This window comes from Palaemon carinicauda, chromosome 16 (assembly GCF_036898095.1).
Source record: "Palaemon carinicauda isolate YSFRI2023 chromosome 16, ASM3689809v2, whole genome shotgun sequence".
Taxonomy (NCBI): domain Eukaryota; kingdom Metazoa; phylum Arthropoda; class Malacostraca; order Decapoda; family Palaemonidae; genus Palaemon; species Palaemon carinicauda.
In genome coordinates this window covers 128,416,328-128,441,040 of record NC_090740.1, presented here as the reverse complement: position 1 = coordinate 128,441,040, position 24,713 = coordinate 128,416,328, and the positions used below count along the sequence as shown (strand labels likewise).

General features: G+C 43.0%; 1 protein-coding gene across 3 annotated transcripts in view; it reads right to left on the bottom strand.

Annotated features, from left to right (window-relative positions):
- The window catches only part of LOC137655869 (WD repeat-containing protein 76-like), a 476,385-nt gene that overhangs the window by 71,071 nt on the left and 380,601 nt on the right, over positions 1–24,713 (bottom strand). For all 3 annotated transcript variants that reach the window (XM_068390064.1, XM_068390065.1, XM_068390063.1), the window contains 2 exons: positions 20,865–20,995; positions 13,895–14,021 (listed from right to left, as the gene is read on the bottom strand). In XM_068390064.1, the coding sequence (XP_068246165.1) occupies positions 13,895–14,021; positions 20,865–20,995 (258 nt within the window). The remainder of the gene's footprint in view (positions 1–13,894; positions 14,022–20,864; positions 20,996–24,713) is intronic.

Genomic DNA, 24,713 nt, shown 5'->3' with positions numbered 1-24,713 from the left:
GAAGAAATGTCCACTCCTTTGAGCCTGAAGGCTAGACTTAAGGCTTTGCGATAGCCTTTCACTGCCGAGACTGAAAGGCGCATTTCTTCTCGCATATACACGAAGAACTCCGCTAATGCTGGAATAGTGGCATCGAGTGGAGAGATACCCCTTCCACGACATCAACCACAAAAACTCTCCACTTCGCCTGGTAGACCCCTGCGGATGACTTTCGCAGGTGTCCAGACATCCTTTCCGCAACTTGTTGCAAAAATCCTCTCTCTGCGAGGAGATGCTGAATAGTCTCCAGGCGTGAAGCCGAAGCGAAGCTACGGCTTTGTGAAAGATGTTGGCGTGTGAGTAGCTCGTGTCGTGGAGGGAGTTCTCTCGGAGGCTCCGTAAGGAGTTGCAGAAGGTCCGGGAACCATTCCGCGTGATGCCACAGCGGAGCTATGAGAGTCATCGAGTGGTTGACCGATAGTCTGGTCTTGTTGAGTACCCTCCTCATCAGACAGAACGGGGGAAAGGCGTATATGTCGATGTTGTCCCACCGTTGTTGGAAAGCATCTTGCCAAAGAGCCTTGGGGTCCGGGACTGGGGAACAGTACAGCGGCAGTTTGAAGTTCAACGCTGTCGCGAACAGATCCACAATCGGGGAACCCCACAAAGTCAGGACTTTATTGGCTCCTTGACGATCCAAAGACCACTCGGTACTCACTATCTGAGACGTTCTGCTCAGACTGTCGGCAAGCACATTCTTTTTGCCCGGAATGAAGCGAGCCAAAAGTGGAATCGAGTGGACTTCTGTCCATCTCAGTATCTCTACTGCAAGATGCCATAGCTGTTCTGAAAAGGTACCTCCCTGCTTGTTGATGTAAGCCACTACTGTGGTGTTGTCGCTCATCACCACCACAGAGTGAGCCGCCAGGTGCTGTTGGAACTGTTGAAGGGCCAGAAAAACGGCCTTCATTTCTAGCAGATTTATATGGAGGCACTTTTCTGATTCTGACAACAGGCCTGAGGTCCTGTGGTTCAGAACGTGGGCCCCCACCCTTTCTTTGAGGCATCCGAAAACATCATCAAATCCGGGGGGAAGACGAGAAGATCCACTTCCTTTCGTAGGTTCTCGTCTGCCACCCACCACTGAAGGTCCGTCCGTTCCGCGAGACCCATAGGGATCAAGACGTCCAGGGAATCGTGTCCTTGATTCCATCGGGACTTGAGTTGCCATTGCAGGGATCTCATTCTGAGGCAACCGTTGGGAACTAGACAGACCAAGGATGAGAGATGCCCGAGGAGACGTATCCACGATTGGGCTGGGAGTTCGTCTCGTCTGATTAAAGGACTTGCGACCTTCCTCAGCCTTGCTATCCTGTCGTCTGATGGGAGGGCTTTGTGGAGATTGGTGTCCAATATCATGCCTAGATATACCAGTCTTTGGGAAGGAAGCAGAGAAGACTTCTCGAGATTTACCATGATCCCTAGATCTTGGCAAATCCCCAGAAGTTTGTCTCGGTGTCGAAGAAGGGTTTACTCCGAGTCTGGTAAGATCAGCCAGTTGTCCAGATAACGGAGGAGACGGATGCCGATCTTGTGTGCCCACGAAGATATCAGGGTGAACACTCTGGTGAAAGCCTGAGGTGCTGTGGAGAGACTGAAGCACAGCACCTTGAACTGGTAGATCTTGTTGTCTAGGCTGAATCTTAGGTACTTCCTTGAAGACGGATGGATTGGGATCTGGAAGTACGCGTCCTTCAGATCCAGTGTGCACATGAAGTCTCGCGGTCTCACTGCGAGTCTGACCATGTCTACCGTCTCCATGCTGAATGGGGTCTGCTTGACAAACCTGTTCAGAGCTGAGAGGTCGATGACTGGTCTCCAGCCTCCAGACGCCTTCTTCACAAGAAAGAGTCGACTGTAGAAGACTGGGGACCCGTCGACGACCTCTTGGAGAGCATCCTTCTTCAACATGGTCTTGACTTCTGCCCAAAGGGCTTGCCCTCTTGCCGATCCCATGGCAAGAGCTCAGCAACACTGGATTTGCTGCCAGGGGAGGAAGAGATGTTATGAACGGGACGCGATATCCTTGGCTGATCACGGAGATCATCCAGGAATCAGCCCCCGAGTTGCTGCCACCTGTTCGCGCAACTTTGGAGGCATCCCCCCACTGGCGTTTGCGGCCTCGGCCACTCCCCCTAGGATTTTTGCCTCCCCTGGAGGACTTCTTGCCTCTCCTGACCTAGACGGGAAAGGGCTGTTTGGACACCACTGCCTTTGCTGCTATTGCCGTCTTTGTCGTCTTTGCTGGGCGAGGTTGTTGAGGTGCTGGAGGCTTATAGGGCTTTGATGTTAAAGCCCTCTGGAGGAGGGAGTCCTGGTTGGACTTCTTCCACGTCTCAGCTGCCTGCTCTACATCTTTCGGCTCAAACAGACTACTCCCCAAAAGGGAGGAATGGCTGAGCTTACTGACCTCGGTGTTGGGGACCTTCGAGTTGAATCTTTCAGACACCGTATCACGGCGTTTCAGGATAGTGTTAGCCCACAAGTTCGAGACTTGGTGGGCCAGAAACTCGATGGTACGAGTGCCTGAAAGAAGGAAGGTCTCCAAGGCCTTCCTGGTACTCTCCTTAGACAAGACTTCGGATCGTATCAGGATGCCAAGAGATCCTAGCCAGATATCCAGCCACGAAGTGGCCTGCATGGCACACTTCGCTACCTTCTCCTGGCAGAGAATCTCTGAGACCGAGAACGACACTGGCCGGTTGGAGAGTCTCTTGAGAGGGACTCCCCTGGAGAGCTCTTCCACTGAGTGGTGGAGAGGAAAAGCTAAACAGGACTCCTCGATGATTTCAAAGTACCTCCTTTAGTGGACACGAGGAGGTGGGAGGATTTTGTTTACAGCACTGGAACGGCTGGAGGAGGCTAGCTCGGAGAGCTGGCTCTCGACCTTGTCTCTGGCACTCTTGACCCCCTGGGACAAGGGCAAAGCCGCGCTGGTTTTAGGGGGCCTTTGAGTACCAAAGACTCGGTCCAGAACCGTGTCCTTGCCCTCTCGAGGAGGAATCTCCGGATCCGAAAATCCATTAAGATTCCTCATCAGAGTCAAAACTTGCCAAAGGGCATGCTACGACTCCTGCGGCTCTCCTCCTGATGGACTAGCAGCAAGGTCTCCAGTCCCCAAAGGCTGTTCTTGGGGGGGACTCGTGGACGTTCTCCGCGAGCTTAGCTGGTTCTGGTCTGATCCTCGAAGAAGATTTCGGAACGGTCTTGAAGTCCTTCGACTCCCTCCTGGGAGGGATGCAGGATTCCAACAAAGATGGTGGGGGGCTCTTCTCCGCCTCCACCCGAGGAGACTTCTCGGCGCGAGGTGGGGTTTCTCCCATTGGTGCGATGGGAGAACGCCTCACCTCACGAGAATCCCTTGAGGACGGAAATGAATGAATGAATGATTTAAAGTTTTCAGGCATCCTGACATCTAAGGTCATTGACGCCGGTAACATTTAATTTATATATACAAAAGTAAAAAATGAAATAAAATAAAAAATTAAAGAGTATTCAATTAAAATCATAAAAATTGAATGTCATAAAAGTTAAATATTTTTCAGAAGACCTGCTTCTGAAATAAATCTAAAAATGCCACTTGCATGGTAGGACACATCATTTCCAAGAATCTTGGCAAGGATGAACCTGCCACCCTCACCTCGAGCCTCAAACAAATATCTATTCCGCAAGATGTCATAATTGGGGCATTTGGTCAACAAATGCCTTACTGTTAGAGGTACTAAACAGTTGTCACAATACGGTTGGTGTTGGCCCTTCAGCAGAAACTCATGTGTCAACCGAGTGTGACCAATACGGAGACGACAAATAGACGTCTCCCATTTTCGGGGCATCATATTATACCTCCAAGGAGATATGTCATTTGTTACTTCCCTCATTTTATTGCCATCTTGACTATCCCATTGCTGTTGCCATTTATTGCAAACCAATTTCTTGATGTCAGGTAAGAAATCATTACAGGGAATGGGATATCTTCTTGGCAGCAACTCTGATGCAGCCTCCTTAGCCAGTGAATCTGCCTTCTCATTCCCGGACACACCTACATGTGCTGGAACCCAACAAAATTGAACTGTTATACCTCTCCGTCCAATAAGGAAAAGCCATTCTAAAATCTTTAAAACTAGAGGGTTATTAGAATTAAAAACTTCCATAGCTTGAAGGACACTCCTTGCATCACTAAAAATTGTAAAATTACCCTCCTTCTCCAACGCTATTTTCTCAATAGCAGTTAATATGCCATACAGTTCGGCAGTAAATATGGAAGCGGTCAGAGGAAGTGCACCTCTACAATTAAAACCATTACTATGTACTCCAAATCCAACGCCAGCATCAGATTTGGAGCCATCAGTATAGATAAAAGTTGATCCTCTATGTTCTTTAACATGTTCATTAAAAAGAGACCTGGCTTCTAGGTCTGACATATTCTTCTTATCTCCAATAAAATATTTACAAAAAGATATCTCTGGTAACTTCCATGGAGGCGTTGATGATATCTTGAATGGAAGTATCTTATTTCTAATTATATCCAGACTATCTAATAATCGTTTCACCCGAAAGCCAAAAGGTTGAGGAGATTTTGGGTGCAACTCAAAGTATGATGCTTGTCTTACAAGGCTTGCAGTCTGAAAGGCTAGAGAGTTAGGGAGTCTTTGCAATCTAAACCAATACCGAAGAATGGAAGACATTCGGTAAAGGTCTAGAGGTAACTCTCCAGCATCAACAAGGAGACTTGGGATAGGCGAGGTTTTAAAAGCTCCAGTAGACAATCTAATACCTGCATGATGTATCGAGTCTAATATTTTTAACCGGCTTGGGGTGGCTGAAGAATATACCTAACAACCATAACTAATTTTGGAAAAAATCAAGGCCTTGTATAATTTTAAAATAGTATTGCGGTCTGCCCCCCATGATGTATGGGACAATACTTTTAAGATATTCAGAGCTTCAACACATTTAGCTTTTAGCGCTTTTAGGTGAGAAACCCATGTAAGTTTACAGTCAAATATCAAACCTAAAAATTTGGTTTCTGATACACATGGTATCCGTTGACCTTTAATGTATATATCCGGGTCTGGATGTACTCCCCGGATACGACAAAAATGGACAATGGTAGTTTTACTTGTCGAGAACTTAAATCCATTCATGTCAGCCCACTGGATAATTTTATCAATAGAGAGTTGGATTTTTCTCTCAACCATTGCCATTCTAGTGCCAGCAAATGATATTGAGAGATCATCCACAAATAATGTTGAGAGAACATCCTGGGGAATGGCTGAGGATATCCCATTAATTGCTAGTGCAAAAAGGGTTACACTCAGCACACTACCCTGAGGAACTCCTTCTTCCTGGCACTTACTCTCTGCTAGAGTTTCCCCCACTCTCACTTGAAAAACTCTACGTGAAAGAAATACCTGAATAAATAGTGGCAGCTCTCCTCTCAATCCCAATTCATGAATGGTTTTAAGAATACCATATCTCCATGTGGTATCATATGCCTTTTCAAGGTAAAAAAATACTGTAACATGGTGCTGTTTGGAAGCAAAGGCTTCACAAATAGAAGACTCAAGTCGTATCAACACATCAGTCGTTGAGTGCATTTTTCGGAATCCACATTGAATCGGTGATAAAATACCTTTCTTTTCAAGGTACCATATCAGCCTTGCATTGACCATCTTCTCCATAATTTTACATAAACAAGATGTCAATGCAATAGGACGATAGTTTGCTGCTAAAAACTTGTCTTTACCGGGTTTTAAAAAGGCTAAAATAATGGCTAGTTCCCAAACACTTGGGTAACTATGATCATGCCATATTCTATTAATAATGCTTAAAATAAATAGCTTTGTATTAAAATGTACATGTTTAATCATTGCATATGGAATTCCATCGGGTCCAGGGGCTGTATCGTTGCAATGAGCAAGTGCGGAATCAAATTCTCTTTCAGTGAAAGGAGAATTATACGACTCTTCCCTTCTTGTTGCAAAATTTAAAATTTTCTTTTCTTCAGTGCTCCTATACTGGTGACCAGGGGCTCCTTCACACTTGCTGGATACATTTGAAAAATGATTAGCTAAGGCATTGCTAACTTCATTTGCTTCAGTTACATACTGGCCATTCACCCTCAACACTGGTGGTGGGTTGGGGGTGAATTTGCCAGCTATCTTTTTTACTTTCCTCCACACAGAAGATGGTGGTGTTCTACTGTTAATGGAGGAAACAAAAGACATCCATGACTGGTGCCTTGCTTCTTTCATGGCATGACGGAACTGTGCTCTACATTTCTTGTACATAATTAAATTCTCATCAGTTCGGAGTCTACGCAATCGTGTTAAGAGATCTTCTTGTGGCTCTGTGGAGTGCAGTTAGTTCTGAAGACCACCACGGGACTGGTCGTCGTTTGAATAACCCTGTTGTTTTGGGAATTGAATTGACTCCTGCTGTATGAAGAGTTCCATTCAGCAGGTCTATGGCATCATCAACACTTTCAAACTGTTCTGCTCTCCCTTCGATTTCACTTAGCTCAGAAAATTTAACCCAGTCTGCCTTGTCTAGATTCCAACGTGGCAATCTTTGCAAAGGCGGACCCTTGTTGGTGTTTATAATGATTGGTGCATGATCACTAGTATGCCAATCATCTTATGTCCTCCAATCAAAATCAAGATTATATGGTGTTCTATAGCTAACATACTCTCGAAGACTAGGAGTGTTAGAATCAAGCATACTTTCCTGTAGACATACTATTATGGGGGAATGCTCATGAATTAGGAGCTTAAGTTCTTCATATTTGGCCCTCAAACCCTGACAGTTCCATTGCAAAATGGAGGAGAAAACTATGGATTATTTCCGGAAGACATCTTGGGTGAGGTCTTCCCATTAGCAGTTTTTAATCTAACATTATTACTTGTAGGTTTCTTAAGAGATGGTCTTCTTATGTTGGGTTTTACGTTGGAGTTTTTCTTTGTATCTTTTTTATATATTTGTTGAGGGGGATGGTGGACCTCAACTTGAATTTCTGATTTATTTAAATTGTCTTCTGGTTGATCGCCAACATCAACAGACAAAACATCATATTTATTTGATGTCATAATTCTAGTATTTCTTATGGAAGGGGGTGAGAGAGATGGAGGTCTCTCTCTTTTACGATTAATAGGTTGCAAGTTACCAGGTTTTTGTACCTTCCCCACTACAGGTACACCTGATAACTTGGTGTCAGGTGGAATCTCCATTAAATCAGGCAAGGATATGGCCTGGGAGAGGTTAGTACTATCCTTTGTAATGGGGGACAAAGGTTTGATAGTGGTGGGCAATGTCTTTTTGTTGATACTCAATGATAAATCTTTAGGAGGAGATGTTCTTGTCTTATGCAGCACTTTATCAATAGATTGTGAATTCCTTTTTCGAGAACTACCTACAGTAGTAGGTGGGTGAGATGATTCCCGAGGAACTTTTTCTCCTGTTTTTAATGTTTTTGCATAAGTATTAGATTTATTTAATAATCTCTTGGCATGCCCCACGCTTACATGTTCAATAATTGATTTATTGAGGGCAGCCTCTTCTAACTTATAAAACTGGCAGCTCCTATCATTAGATTTATGATTAGAGTTGCAGTTTAAGCATCTTGCCTCAAGTGTACAATCCCCATGGTAAATTTTGGAGCAAGTATTACAAATTTTTTCATTATTGCAAACTTTGGAAGGATGTCCAAATTTAAAGCAATTATAACATTGCAGTGGCTTCTGCTTAAAAGGTTGAACTCTGATCCTTTCGTTTTCTATGTCTATGTGGAAAGGTACATCAGCATCCTGGAAAGTAAGAACAATCATTGATGTTCCAGGTACTTTATGTACTTTCCACACTGATAGGGGACACATGGCCAATATCTCCTCTTCAGTAAATTCATACAGATCCCTATTAAAAACCACTCCCCTTCCATAGCTAAAGTTTAGATGGGGTTTGATGTCCAATTTTATATCATCATTTACTGTCTTCAAATTAGACAGTATAACAGACTGTGTGTATGACTTGGCCTTTATCAAGAAACTTTTCTTCCCGAATCGAGATATATCTCCAGGTGCGATCGTACCTACCTTCCTCTGAAGAAATTTGCATATCTTGAAATAATTTTCTGTACCTCCCACAGATTGAGCAAGAAGCCACATTGGTGGTTTTGGCTTTCTTTGGGATGGTATATCTGCCTCTATATCTTTATCAGCCCAGTCTGCTGGTCTGTAGACAACCAGATCTTTAGGTGCCCCATCACACAGAGCACCCTTAACACTCATATTACCTACTTTAATATCAACAATGTTACAGCTTGCATTAAATGCTTCCTCATGACAATTAAATGATAACCAAGATTCCCAATTATCATCTTGAAGTTTCATTCTAATTTCTTTTATTGATCCGTAACACTCAAATATTTTATGTAGCACATCATAATTAGCTTCTAAAGGGATTTGGGTAACGTGCAGGACTTTCAGTTTTCCTGTGTTGCCCAAATTACCCTTTTTCAGAATGTTTAAAGAACAGTCCTTTTTAGTTCCTAGGTCGTCAACGGAGTTTTCTTTAAATGAATTGCCAAAGGTCGTCAACAGTGCCGGGGGCGAGTCAGCATATCCAGGGGAGGTGGGGTCATTTTCACAAGAATCCATCATAAAAAAGAAGAGAAGAGTGATTTTTTGAAGTTTGATTTACCTGCTTGAGAACATTAAGGCATCACATGTTGGGAAGGAAATTTACACTCTCCACTACCGGCACAGTGAGAGTATACTTCCCAGATGGTCCACTCCATACCCTACCCGAAGGATAGCATCAAAACAGATATAGAGGCACAGGTGTAAGCTGAACCCGCCTGTTAGGACTGAGACCAAGAAACTATGGAATCATCCTCCCCATATCTGTAATGACGGGCTTCCGGCCAGAAGCCGAGAGTCCTACCCCAAGCATTAGATCCCCCTGGATTCCGAAGACCCAACACTTGGAATAGTTCCGCCAAAAAGGTCCAAACTATCTTCGGGATGGCTGAGATCATCCTATACACTCACATATAGCTTTGAGCACAAACGCCTCCCAACCGCGACACCTTTCACATTCATCAAAGCAGGCAGCAATACCGGATGCAGAAACATCCGCCCAAGTGGCAATAACAGATGTAGAAACATCCATGCCATAAAGAGAGAGAAAAAAAAAAAAAAAAAAAAGATAATAAACATACATATATATGTAAAAATATACACATATACATATGGAAAATTTTACTCATAGGGTTGGGACAGCATCATGAAAGAAAGTTTATAATATTAGGAGAAGGTTGAAGCAATATAAAGAGGAAGAAAAAGATAAGAAGGAGAGAAATTTAGATTCGAACTGGGGGAGCAATTTCCCCAAGTTCGAGAGCCCTCTTGCCCGTCACGAAGTTTCAACACAGGAATAAAATGCCGTGCTGAAGCTCAGTGACTTCATCAAGGCATTCTCTCATTAAGAGGGTGAGGACGGAAAACCCTCGTCCACAGGGGATGGAGAGAAAGTCTGGGGAGGGGAGGGAGCCTTCCTCGACGGCTTCCGAGGAACCAGTTTCGCCCTTGGAGAAGTAACCACGTCGTCCACTCCTCTCTTCCTCTTCAGGGGGGCCAAAATAGCCGCTGATTTGAGGCCTAGTTCAGAGAAAGCGGGCTTGAAAGCCTGCGCAACCGCTCTGATCAAGGGCCCAAACCAGGGCAGCCGACTGACAGCAGCACTCTCAGAGACACCCTCTGGAGGGAAGGGGATCGTAAGATCCCTAAGAGTGGAAACTACAACTGGGTCTGCCTGAAAGGAAGAAGCTGTAGAAGTAAAGATCCTGGACCTGTCCGAAGATTTTCCTCACTCCGTTGGGCGCGCTGGCCTGTGCTTACGGGGGGGGGAACCGATGAAGATGACCTGACGCGGCGTACTGCCGGATCCTGTGGGGTATCGCGCTCGTGTGATAGGCCATTGCCTAGCTCGGGAGGCGATTGCTCACGCGCACGCGCGGGCGAGCGATGACACATAGGCGAGCGGTGGTGCGTAGGCGTGGGGGCGCGTTGCCGCGTAGGCGTGGGGGCGCGTTGGCGCGTAGGCGTGGGGGCGCGTTGGCGCGTAGGCGTGGGGGCGCGTTGGCGCGTAGGCGTGGGGGCGCGTTGGCGCGTAGGAGAGTTCGCGCGTTGGCGCGTGGGCGAACGATGCCGCACAGGAGAAGGAGCTCATGGGCGCGCAGGCGACAGGGCAAGTGGGCGCGTAGGTGTCAGGGTGCGTGGGCACGTAGGTAACGGGGTGCGTGGGCGAGTAGGTAACGGGGCGTGTGGGGGCGTTGGTGCGCGTTGCGGAGACCTCGGATGGAGTGCAGCCACAGGATGTTGAAGGGCCAGTAAGGGCGGAGCCGTAGGGCGTGTGCGTGCAGGGGGAATATCCCTAGCGCGCGGGCGCGTGCGTGCAGGGGGAATATCCCTAGCGCGCGGGCGCGTGCGTGCAGGGGGAATATCCCTAGCGCGCGGGCGCGTGCGTGCAGGGGGAATATCCCTAGCGCCCGGGCACGCAGGAGGGCGCTCATCAGGAACCGAGGTTCTGGCAGTGGGCGCGCGATGGAGACTGCGGGCGATGGCGCGTAGGCAAGGGATGGCGAGCAGGCGAGGTCTGATGGCGAGTCGACGATCGTGGAGGAGAGCGCTGGCGAGCAGGAGAAGATGAAGACTTCTCCTTGGAGCCCTGACCTGAAGATCAAGGGTGAGTAGGCGAGCGATGACAAGCAGGAGAGCGTTGGCGAGCAGGAGAGCGCTGGCGAGCAGGAGAGCGCTGACGAGCAGGAGAGCGCTGACGAGCAGGAGACCGAGGGCGCCCATGGCGTGTATCAGGCCGAGGGCGCGCAGAGGTCCGTTGGGGAGCAGGAGATCTTGGGCGCGTAGTCTCTGGAACTGCAGAGCGAACAGGAGATCGTGGGCGTGAAGGAGCTCATGGGCATCCAGGAGAGCGCTGGCGCGCAGGCGAACATTGGCGCACAGGGGAAACCTGGCGCTTAAGGGACTTACACACAATGTGTGAAAGTCCCTTTTGCCCCGAAGGGACCGGTGCCCGTTTGAAAACGGGATGGGTGGGGGCCCACAGCGCGTCAGCAGCCAGGAAAGGTGAAGGCAGGTCAGCAGGTCTGGCAGGCGTAGGAGATCGCGAACAATCTGCGGAGAGGTCCAGGTCCAAAGAAGTAGCAGGAACGGTAGCTGAAAGACGAGGTTCCTCTGCGGGGGACTGCGAGGATGAAGATCCGAAGAGGCGCCTCCTAACACCCTTGTGAGGAGTAGGAAGACCTCAGTGACGAAGAGGAAGCGAGGCTTACGTCGGATAGGTCCTCTGGGAGCAGCAGGCAAACCATCGGAAGTCCTCCAAAGAGGAGTCTCTGTCAGTGAACTCCCCCGGGGGGGAGAATCACCCGCAGGAGAGACCGTTGGACTTAGTTCCTCCCTCGAAGGATGTTCGGAGGGGGGAGCTAAGCCTTCAGCTACAACAGGAGCAGGGGTTTGAACACTCTCATTGGAAGCCTATGCCACAACAGCCTCGACAATAGACAGAGGGTCAACATCTGCTACCGCCGGTGACTGTTTGACAGCTGCTCCCAACCTGATCATGTCAAACAGGGGTTCCTTGGAGGGCGAACCCTGAAGCTCCAAGGAAGCCCAAAGCTGCAAAAGATCATCATTATTTACATCAGGAGAAATAATTAAATCCTACCCCGGGGGAGGAGGAGGAGCTACCTCGCTATGGGCTACGGAAGAGAAACCTTTGAAGGAGAAATATCCCGTTTGGACTTCTTATTCCGGCGCCGAGACAACCTCTCCCACTGGGATGTAGGCCACTCCCTACATTCCATACATACGTTATCACTTTCACACCGCTGACCCCTACAATAAGGGCATAAGGTGTGAGGATCAGTCTCGATGGAAGACGTGAAGGTCCCACAAGGGCGGTCAGGTAACCCAGGGCACTTCCGCATTGTAGAGGCCAACTTCACAACACTCTAGAACAGAGAAAGTAAAAGTAATGATTAATGACTGTCGTGTAGGTGAGGGTGAGAGCGGACACGTCCGTCTAGCACCCGAGCCGTAAGCAAGTGAAGCTTACAACACAGGTGTGTGAGGGGGGAGGGTAGCTAACTACCCTCCCTATCCCCGCTAACTAGCGGTGGGGTAATAATCCCTCGTTAAATTTTTATGGCTCGTCCTTTCAGCTACGCCGAAAGTAATTACCCACTTTAAATAGCGTGGTTTGTATTCCAGTTACGGAACAATCTCAAATTCCTTCTCTCACATACCCTTCCAAACTCTGTCACTAATCGACCAAGCTTCTCTTCCAAGTCTGCAACCAGTACAGTATCATCTGCAAACAACAACTGATTTACCTCCCATTCATGATCACTCTCATCTATCAGTTTCAATCCTCGACCAAGCACTCGAGCATTCCCCTCTCTCACCGCTCCATCAACAAAAAAATTGAACAACCTTGGCGACATCACACATCCTTGTCTCAGCCCCACTCTCGCTCACTTCATTTCCTATCCTAACAAATGCTTTACTACCTATGTAGAAACTCTTCACTGCTTGTAACAACCTCCCACCAACACCACATAACTTCATCTTATTCCCCGTCGCTTCCCTATCAACTCTATCATACACTTTCTCCAGAGCCATAAATGCAACATACACTTCTTTGCCTCTTGCTAAATATTTCTCGCATATATGCTTAACTGTAAAAATCTGATTCATATATCCCCTACCTCTTCTAAAATCACCCTGTACTTCCAAGATCGGACTCTGTTTTATTCGCAATCCTATTAATTAGTACTGTACTCTACCATACACTTTTCCAACCTCACTCAACAAACTAATACCGCTTGAATTACAACACTCATGCACATCTCCCTTACACTTATATAGTGGTGCAATACACTCACAAATCCAGTCTACTGGTACCATTGACAACATAAACCACGTATTAAACAATCTTACCAACCATTCAAGTACAGTCACACCACCTTCCTTTAACATCTCAGTTTTCATACCATCCATACCAGGTGCTTTTCCTACTCTCATTTCATCTAGTGCTCTCCTCACTTCCTCTCTTGTAATCTCTCTCATTCGCATCTCCCATCACTGGCACCTCAACACCTGCAACTGCAGGAACTTTAATTCACGTGGGTTAGTTAAAGTATTTATTATTAATTACCATTAGGCCTACAACAATGAGTAAAAGAAATAAGATCTTAATAAAAGAATTTATCATTTCAATACTTAACTGTTGTTCACCTTGCTACCTTAGCAAAGCTCTTTCTTTTCGATGTTTATCATTAAAAATAAATAAAATAATCATAAAACTTAAATATATGAGAGAGAGAGAGAGAGAGAGAGAGAGAGAGAGAGAGAGAGAGAGAGAGAGAGAGAGAGAGAGAGAGAGAGAGAGAGAGATTAAAAATTCACTGGTTCATTAAATTCATTTGTATAAACAATACAGTATACTTTAGCTATAAAAAGCTAAACATTTAATTCCCCTCAACTTAAATATATTTCATGTATTGCATATCACACTGATGTTCATCTTGATCTTTTCTTTCTGAAAAGAAACACATACTTGCAAAAAGCTAACATAGAGCTAAAAGACTGTGACAATTTTCAAATGGACAACATTTGATGTAATAATAATCTCTTCCAAATAGGTGTTCAAAGCTACATTCTATAAAGAAATCTTGGCTGTGCAATAATAGGCTTTAAGAAAAAGAGAATGGGAGGCCAAGTTCTCATTACTATCTAATCTTCTTGCACCTGTTGGATAGTGAGAACTTTATCATCATACTAACCTTGTCATGCTACCAGACCATACAGAATTTTCCCCACTGCTTTTAGATATATTTGATATACCACTCAGTGTCTCTTCACATTCCTCTTTATGACTTTTTTCATAGTAGTCCATCAATGGAGCTGGACCTGTGTAAACAAGAAAAGAATTTTTCAAACATTTTAAAGAGCAAAATATATATATCTAGCCCACCTCAAAAAACTTTTCTGAGCATCTTTCAAGTACAAATTGAAGGACATCTCACAGATATATTATTATTTTTATTATTATTATTATTATTATTATTATTATTATTATTATTATTATTATTATTATTATTATTACTACTTGCCAAGCTACAACCATAGATGGAAAAGCAAGATGCTATAAGCCCCGGGGCTCCAACAGGGAAAATAGCCCAGTGAGGACAGGAAACAAGGTAATAAGAGAAATATTTAACTATAAAAATAAAATATAAGAACAGTAAAAAAAATTATAATGAATATTTCTTAAACAGTAATACCTTGAGATACGAGTTTAATGTGTTTCGGGACCCAAGCTCGTATGTCTATTCGCTCGTATCTCGGATATATTTTTCTACTATAAAATAACTAAAAAAAATTTAATCCGTTCCCACCTTCTGAAAAAAAAACTCCTAAAAACAGTATATTACAGTGGAAAAACATGTTTTTAATTGTTCTAATTCACATTCTACGCTCGCAAAATAACAAATACCTATGCACTGGTTATGATCTGCAATAAAATGTGACATTATTACGGCGTTCTTACCTCCGAGACAGACGGTAGCGGCTAACAGCGGTGTGTGCGGAGGAGGAGGGAGAGAGAAAGGGGAGTAGAGGGACTTGACGGTAATACGTTCAGTACGTCACACTTTTGTAACACTGCGTGACATAACTTAAACTTTAAATTTAACTTGAAAGAAATTAGCTTGCTGTACACACACTTAAAAAATAAATGTTAATCTTACGTTACACTTAAATCTAATTTTTTTCATTTTCATTTTTTTTACTTGTCTTCTTCTTCCGGCTTGGCTCTTTTTGCCTCCCTTTCACTTCACTTTTTCCTTGCCTTTTTAAAAGAAACCTATCTAGGGATTTTTGCTTTTGTCTCCCCTTCAAAATGTTGCGAAAATGACGAACGCAAGCGTCCTCACAAAAGACTAGCGCACGACCACGCGCCAACTTGTCCAGGTGCCTCTTTTCCATAAAATTAGAAAACTCCTGCCACTTCGCTAGCATGTCTTAGATTTCTGTCGTAGAAAGGCAGCCCTCGTCTTCCACCTCCTCCTCGCTACTGAGCGCCTGCACCATCTACGAATGTTGCATCTCCTGGAGCTCGATCAATTCCTGTGTCGTGAGCTCTTCCTGATGCTCCTCGACAAGGTCGTTCACGCCTGCCTCATCTACCTCTAGCCCCATGGACTTTCCAAGAGACACAATTTCATCCACCACAATAGGTTTGGGGTCATCAGGGTCTGGCGTATCGAACCCTTCAAAGTCCCTCTCAGCGATGGAATCTGGCCACAATTTCTTCCATGCTGAATTAAGTTCTTCGTGTGACACACTGCCAGGCATTGTCAATAATTTTTAAGCAATGGACGATATTGAAATGTTCCTTCCAAAATTCACGAAGGGTGAGATTGGTGTTGTCTGTGATATCGAAGCATTTCTTGAACAAATGCTTCGTGTACCGTTTTATAAAGTTGTAAATTACTTATTGGTCCATGGGCTGGATAAGTGGCAAGGTGTTGGGCGGGAAGTAAAGGACCCTGATGAATCTATACTCATCAAGAATGTCCTCTTGGAGACCAGGAGGGTGACCAGGGGCATTGTCGAGGTCCAGGAGACATTTCATTGGCAGGTTTTTCTCGGCAAAATATTTTTTGACTGCCGGACCAAAGCACAGATTAACCCATTCTGTGAAGATATGCCGCATAACCCAAGCCTTAGCATTAGCACGCTACATCACTTGCAATTTTTATTTCAAGATCCTAAGCACGTGGGTTTTCTGAGTGGTACACCAGCAGTGGCTTGACCTTACAGTCACCACTGGCATTAGCACACAAGGCTAGAGTTAACCGGTCCTTCATGGGTTTATGGCCGGGTAGCTCCTCTGCCGTGATAAATGTCCTCCAGGGCCTCTTCTTCTAGAAAAGACCAGTTTCATCGCAGCTGAACACTTGTTGGGGGATGTAGCCTTGTTGTGCGATAACTGAGCCAAAGGTTTTGACAAAGTCCACCGTGGCTTTCGAGTCAAAACTTGTTGCTTCCCCATGCCTCACAACCGAGTGTATCCCAGTCCGTTTTTTTAAGTTATCTAACCAGACATGACTGGCTTTAAGGGTTTCCGCTAGTGTCGAAGTCTCCACTCTCTCGGCTGCTTGCTTTCCTTTTAAGTCATCGTAGATTCTGCTGGCCTTTTCACAGATGATAGTCTTGGTCACGCTATCTCCCATCAACTGTTTCTCCTTTATCCATATTAAAAGAAGCCTCTCCATCTTGTCATGGATGTCACTGAGCAGCTTGGAAAGGATGGTTACTCCTTTGGAAGGCTTGGTGCTCTTTATAGCATCCTTCTGCTTGAAGATGGTACATATTGTTGATGTACTCCTCTCATATTGGCGAGCCAGCTCAGTCTCTCTTACACCACTCTCATGTTTTTCGATTATTTCATGCTTTATCTCCATTGTCATAATACGCTTTTTCTTTTCACTACCCTTGTTTGCACTCGCTTGCTTTGGATCCATTCCTTATTCACTTAATTCTGCACTGATTAACGCAAAAAACACATAAAAAAAGCAAACACTACGGCTGATGCTCAGAGATAACTTTACGCGACGGATATCCGACGGGAAAGACCAAGCGATGCTGTCCTGGTGAGAAGCCTCTCGCACACTCGGCCACCTGGCAGCCGCATAGGGAACTGCCTCGTATCTCAAATTTTCCTCGTATCTCGGGACAAAAATTTGCTTGAAATTTTCCTCATATCTCAAATTTCTGGTATGTTGGGACACTTGTATCTCAAGGTATTACTGTACTCTGTTGAGTTACCAGGAAACTGAAGGAGTTGGTAACAACAGATGTTGCAAAGCAAAGGACTGATTAACTTTGGGAAACAAATCTAAATACACACTAAAAGGCCATTTGAGAGGTTCTACCATGGTAGATTTGTTTGAAAAAAAAAACTTGTTGATGGCTTAAGTTTACTAGTTGCAAACAGGTGGGCCAGAAAAGAAGACAAGAAGTCCATGGTTACCTGGTGTGGGGTCCTATCCCTGCTTATGCCATCCTATTAAAGCATATTAAAAATGTAATGTTGTTAACGGAGAAGTCTCTTTCGTATACATAGGAAAAAATCCAAGAGGGAAAGTTTTCAGTCGTAAAGGATGAAGAGAAGATATGCTGTTTCCCTATTCTCCTCTGATAGCTGTACTGACTGACAAGGCTGAATGAATGGATATCATGGGCTATTTAGCCAGTGTAACTACAAGCATGTCTGTCCCTGTTTAAACGTTTAAAGGCCACTCATAAATGGCAGAGGCAAGGAGCAGCAACATTGGCCTAGAGACTGACCATATATACATATGATCGGTGCCCAAGCACCCTCTCAACTCAAGCTAGGACCAAGGAGGTCCTGGCAATGGCTGTTGATGACTCAGCAGATAGACTTATAGGCTCTCCCAAACCCCCCATCCTTACCTCATAAGTACGGTGAGTTTGCAGCAACCAAAGGAACTAATGAGTTCAAGCAGGATGCAAACCCCAGTCTGGCGATCACCAGTCAGGGACATTACCATATCGGCCACCACAACTGTTAGGACCTTCAAATCCTTAGAAGTCAAACTCGTTGGAAGATATAGATAGATAGAAGACCATTTCTTCCAGTCTATTTTAAAAAGATTTCTTGCAACTACCTGAAAATCTACATCTGGAGCTACAAACAGGTTCACTTAGAGTTCTGAGATAATTATGAGGATCTCGGGGAAGGAGCTCTGGTACAAGATACACTCTCTATCTAGAGCCATCTGCCACGACACTGAAAGAGCCTGACAGGTGGAGTGGTGTGAGGAACAGATCTTCTACCAAAGATACTTCACAATTGGCAGCAGATAATCCCCTCTTAAGAGACTACAAACTGCTGTCTGATAGTCACTGAAGATTTTTATGTAAGAGTTCCCTCTCAAACTGAGCTTCTTTAATGTCAGGAAGACTGTCATCTATTCTAACACGTTCCTGTGATATGCTGCAAACAGAGGGGACTATTTACCAATCACATTTGTCTTATCTGTATGATCTCCCCAACCTGACTTGGATGTGTCATGTGAAGCATCATGGATATTGTGGAACAGACTAACTAGACTGACATGGAGAGAGCCTTTGGCAAGGTCCATATTCTGAGAATCTTTTTGTATTAAATGTGTAACTGGGAAAGGCTGTCTTGGAGCCCCTTCTGAGTTGCTTTTCTCTGCCCAACTTGATCTTCAGAACTGTTTCAACGATTGAAACAAACTGGAAAAGGCCTAAAACCCTTTCCCGCTGGAGGGAAAAGGACTACAAAAGAAAATTTTAACTTACTCAACATCTTTCTCTGAGAAAGGCCTACGGCAGATTTTGACACGTTCTAGCAAAGGTCCAACCACATGAATAGCTTCAGTGGAAATACAGTAGTCTTGATTTTGCAAAATTTATAAGATATCTTGTATCCTGGTCACCTCAAGACATGATTCTCTACCCAGACCAGCTTGTCATCTTAATAGGCAACGACCTGAACTCCCTGCAACCGCAGTAGTTTGATCATTGACTGTGCTAATATTGTGAACACCCTTATAGCTATATTGAGGCTGAATGGCATTACAGGTACTGTACTCTAAACCTGTACAAACACCTCTCAAGCTAAAACCCAATGTAAGGTTAAAGTGAGGAACGATAGGGATGTGCCAGTAAGTGTACAGCACAGGTCCAGGCCTCAGTGAAAAAATTGGTGACTTGCGCTATGGTTATTTTAAATGATTCACATGTATGTTTGTTGACACAAGAAAGGTCAAGGATAAACCTTTCTCACTCAAGTCTTTCTTCAGGCCACTGAAAAATCTGCCTTAGAATTTTTGAAACATGTATTTTGCTATGGTTCTTCTCCAGCATTTTGCTGACAAAAAGGCAGAGTTAAACATTTTGGCAACATACCTTTCTTTTTTGTCATGGAGAGGTTTGGATTTCCATGAACAGCCCAGACCTTTTTAAACTATATAATATACATGTAACATATATAATGGAACAATCATGATCAAAATGTGTGTCTAGCAAAATATGAATAACTTTATCACTGGAAATCCTAGTTTCTACAATAGCACCATTCACTTCTTGTTTACATCTGAAATGTCAAAATAGGATCCAGAATATACTAAATTCCTAAAGCTACAAAGAAGCCAGAGGCTTAGGATAGACTATATAATTGAAGGGAAGTTGGATCAAAACTCATATTACATTAATGAACAAAATAGTTTTGAAACAATTATAATCTAACATCACCAATTCCCATGTTGAACGGAACCAGAAGTAATGGCTGTCATACATGACAGAACATTCATTATAAAAAAAGATACAATCTGAATAATGGCAAATTTATAAACACTATTAACTAGTGTTAAAACTAAGTAAATAATCAGTCCACAACAAGGTAAAATTATCAAAATTTTCTTATAAAACTAAGAGCAATAACCAACACCTATTTTCTTCACAACTACGGCTATGAAACGAAAGTTGACCAGCAAAAAAACGATAAATTTTAAAAATATAAAATCCCAGGTAAGCATTGTCTTTAGGTTCAATAATGGTTCACAGTATTGTGACAGGTTCAATTGAGCTGGAACCCATAGGTCTCTCTTATACACACTGAGTCCGTGCATTGCAAGTGATACCCTGGCCCTAGGGCAAGGAATACGACATCACTTTGGTATATCCTATTTTATTGGACTCTGTTCTAGACTTTACAGGAAAGTCCTTGGGGACCACACAGTATTTAATTGCAAAATTAAACTAGTGCATATCACCTTGGATGTGCAATTAAACTATTAAAACTCTCTCCTACCTATAAAGTTGTACAGCAGAACCATGCTAGACTTCGTTGAATTGCTATACTACCAAAACTTCAAAAACACTATCATGAACTTTAGTCTTCTTTAACCCTTTTACCCCCAGGCAATTTGGAAATTTCCAACCCTTAACCCCCAAGGAGTTATTTTTTTCTCAGCACATTTTGCAGTATATTTTATTTAAATTGCTCTAACAGCCTTAATTTTTGTCATAGAGAGGTCAGGATGGTCTCATTCTCTTGGAAAATGCCTGAATTTTCTAAAACAATTATCAAAAATATGAAAAAAAAAAAATTATAAAATTTTTTTGCAAGGACGTACCGGTACGTCCATGGGGATAAAGGGATGGCTTTTGTGAAACGTACCAGTGCGTCCTTTGGGGGTAAAAGGGTTAATATAGTGAACAAGATACAATACTAGTACAACTTACTTATTTCATTACCTTCGACAACTTCGTTGCAAAGGTTATGTTTTGATAGGCATGTATTTATTCATTTATGTTTGTTAAAATATATTATGTGATTCGCATAACTCAAAATCTACTTGATTGAATCCTATGAAATCTGTTGGGATGATTTGCCATGATCCAAAGACAATTTGATTGGATTTGGGGAGTGATTGGGTCAAAGGCCAAGGTCACAAAAAGGTAAAAAAGTCGTTTTGCTATATCCTGATCACATTTTATAGTATTTGCATGAAACAGTGCCAAATTGTGCATAATTCAATTGTCTATCTTATAATAATTTGTTTCCATGGTAACAAATGTGGCGTTGGTGACAGCATGTGCTCATCCAAGTGCCTGTTCTAGTTATTATGAATGATTTCAAGATAAAAAAAACAACACTTACAAATAGGAGACTAATAACTAAATCAATCTCACCTGGAGGAGGTCGTGGCTTGTCTTCCACATAACGATTCTCCGATTGGGCTACTTCCTTATCTGAAGGCAGGGGTAAATCCGATCCATCAGGTGTCATATTTCGTTGTCTCAAGCTTCTGCGAATTTCTTGCCTTTAAGAGTAAAAAAAGAAGTTTATCAAATACTTATGAAACTTGAAAATTTGAAAACAATTTTCCTTTTCCCTTGCCATACAAACCTGAGTAATCTATATGGATTACTCCTAGTCTCATTTTCTACAGTTGCTAAGCAATTATTATTATTATTATTATTATTATTATTACTATTATTATTACAAGCTAAGCTACAACCCTAGTTGAAAAAGCAGCATGCTAAAAGTCCAAGGGCTCCAACAGGAAAAAATAGCCCAGTAAGGAGAGGAAATAAGGAAATAAACTATAGGAGAAGTAATGAACAATTAAAATAAAACATTTGAAGAACAATAACATTAAAACTTGTCATTCATACATAAAATATAACAAGAGACTTATATCCGCCTGTTCAACCTGAAAACATTTGCTGCAAGTTTGAACTTGTGAAGTTTTTACCGATTCAACTACCAGATTAGGAAGATGCATGTGGTCACTCATAGAATAAAACTTCTAGAATACTGTGCAGTACTGAGCCTCTTGATGGAGAAGGCGACTATTAGAATTAACTGCGTTGCTAGTATTATGAACGGTATGGTACTGTCAGGGAAGATCTGAATGTAAAGGATGGTCAGAATTATGAAAAATTTTGTGCAGCATGCATAACGAATTAAATGAACGACGGTGCTAGATATTAATAACTAAATCAGGAATAAGAAATATGATAAACTGCAAGTTTGTGTCCAACAAATTAAGATGAGAATCAGCAGCTGAAGATCAAGGAGGACAACAATACTCGAAACAAGGTAGAATGAAAGAATTAAAACTCTTCTTCAGAACAAATTGATCACTGAAAATCTTAAAAGACTTTCTCAATAAGTTAATTTCTTGTGCAATTGAAGAAGACACAGACCTAATGTGTTTCTCAAAAGTAAATTTGTTATTGGAAATTATACCTTAAATTTTAAAAGTCATATCAAGTTAAAAAAAGGGATTTTGACGAAGGAAAAATCTATTTCTGGGCAAGGGACCTGTGTCGCCCAGTGAAATGCTCCTTATAGCACCATTTCTAAGGTATAAATACTGCTAAATATACCAGAGAAAAAAGTTGCATGGAATGCCAGGAATAAACCCAGCTTGCTCACTCTAATTGAGTGTCGGTATAATAACTGGGGCGTGTTAGAACCACGACCAGAGGTCCCTTACCAGTTAGTCCTCTCCTTCCTCAATATCCCCCGATACTACGAGGTGCCATTCTACATCCGACGACTGCCCGCTACTACGACTACCCTGCCCCACCCCTACCACTTCCCACGCTTCTTCCCTCATTCCTACAAGCACCCCAACCTTGGACCAGCCTAGGGTGAGGAAAAAAGGGGGTGGGTTCACTGGGCAACACAGGTCCCTCGCCCAGAAATAGATTTTTCCTTCGTCAAAAATCCCTTTTCTGGGCTCGACCAGTGTCGCTCCGTGAAATAATAACAGAGAATTGGTCCTAAAGCTTGGAAATACACATAAAGGTAAGGAACTGAAATAAAATAGAATATTTGAATTAAGAGTGTTTTAATAATAAACCTTAATCTACCAATCTTAAAGTACAATACCGAGTCAGAGACCCAAAATTTAAAGATAAAAATTAGGGAAAGCTTCCAACAAACAAAGATCATGAGATGTCTAACTATAACAAGAAAAGACACAAATAATTTATGTACATCATAACCATGGGATAGGGTGCAAACCAAATGAATGTCAAGGGTACGGTAGGGAGAATAGGCAAGGCAGGTGACGGCCCGCTCCTTATAAGGAGACAAGCACTAAAAGAAAAAAGAGAGATAAGAAGAGAGGACCTAGTAATAATGGTTCTGCTATATCCGGAGGAACCACGTTCCCCGCTGCCACTGTTGCAAATTTAAGGGCTTCCAAAGATTTTAAATAGTGGCGTTTGAATACTGATGGTGATTTCCAGCCTGTGCATCTTTTTAATTCTTCAAAATTCATGTGATGAAAATAATTAACTGATGTTGCCACTGCCCGGATATCATGGGCATGTGGGACTGAAGCCGGGTTGGCTTGCTTAATAAAATAAAGAATCTGCTGTCTAATTCCTTTCAGGGAAATAGTTCCTCCATGTTCCCTAATAAACAAAGGGCCTGAAGATGTATTAAGAGTTCTATTCAATTAAGCTTTTAGAGTGTTAACTGGGCACAGGGATAGATCCTGAGGAAGTGGGACAATCTTCCGGGGGTCCATCTATTCTGTGGATCTTCACTCTTTGCCAAGAATCGTCTATCTGGAGAGAGTAACACCTCACCAGAAGAAAGAAAGTCAATGTGATTTGGCTCTCTAGATAATGCTGAGAGTTCAGATATTCTGGCTCCTGAAGCTAAGAAGCGTTATATAAGAGCATGAGTCATTATCAATATCAGAAGCCAATTCAAGGACATCATTTAGAAACCAAGAAACCGTGTGAGGACGAGTTGCTGGTTTTAGCTTAGCACAAGCTTTGGGGATAGATGAAAAATACGAATCCGTAAGGTCAACATTGAACCCGAACCGAAATATTTTCTTCAAAGCGAACTTAATCGTAGTAATAGTACTAGCGGCTAATCCCCCTTCAAACAAAGTTCTGAAAAAGGTAAGTACCAGATTGGCAGTCATCGTCTAAACATCCGAGTCTTTCAAAAACTTTGCTAACTTCTTTACAGCAGAATCATATTGCCGAAGGGTGGAATCCCTCTTGTCCTGGATGTTGAGGGTATCTGTCCTTAACCTACTTACAATCATACTTTGAGCTTTGTTTGGATTCAACTTCATGGCACATAATCAGCACCATGCACTAATTTTAGCTAGATCTCTTTTCAGGAATTCAGCAACCCCAGAACTACATTCAAGAGATGGAACTGATGCAAACAGAGTAGCATCATCTGAATCTGAAAAGGCAACAAGCTTGTTTTATAAGCCAAAATACATGTCATGTTTACAGTACAGTGGAACCTCTACATACGATCTTAATTCGTTCCAGGAACTGCTTCGTATGTTAAAACAACTGTATGTTGGAGCAAATATTCCCATAAGAATACACTGTAATTTGTATAATTCGTTCCACAGCCCAAAAACCTATGATAACTCCTTAATAAATTACTACATGTAATTACACATAACACAAATGCATAATATGAAAGGAAGATGTAAAAAAAATAATTATAAAGAAATAATAAATAGAAAATGTGTTTTTATTGTCACTTCACCTTAGAGACAGGCCAACACAGGTGTAGGAATTGCTACGCAGGAGGAGACGGACGATCAGCGAGAAGGTAGAGATGGTTACTTTAAAAAAGTCCTCTCTCTATTTCTGTTTCTCTGTAAACAAAGCATTAACATGCTCTTTAAATAAATTCTCTCTCTCTCTCTCTCTCTCTCTCTCTCTCTCTCTCTCTCTCTCTCTCTCTCTCTCTTGTTCTTCACTTTTAGTGTCAGATAAATATATTAATTTTTTTCTGTGAGAGAGAGAGAGAGAGAGAGAGAGAGAGAGAGAGAGAGAGAGAGAGAGAGAGAGAGAGAGAGAGAGAGATTAAACAAAAATGTGTTTAGAGTACATATGATTTTCAACAGCATCAACGAGTTGAAAGACAATTAAATGTAACTAAAAATGTGATATCAGCTAATCTGAATTCCTTTATTAACTAAAACAAATATAGATACAAACACACTGGCTGGTTACGTCATCAAATGACTAAGAGAC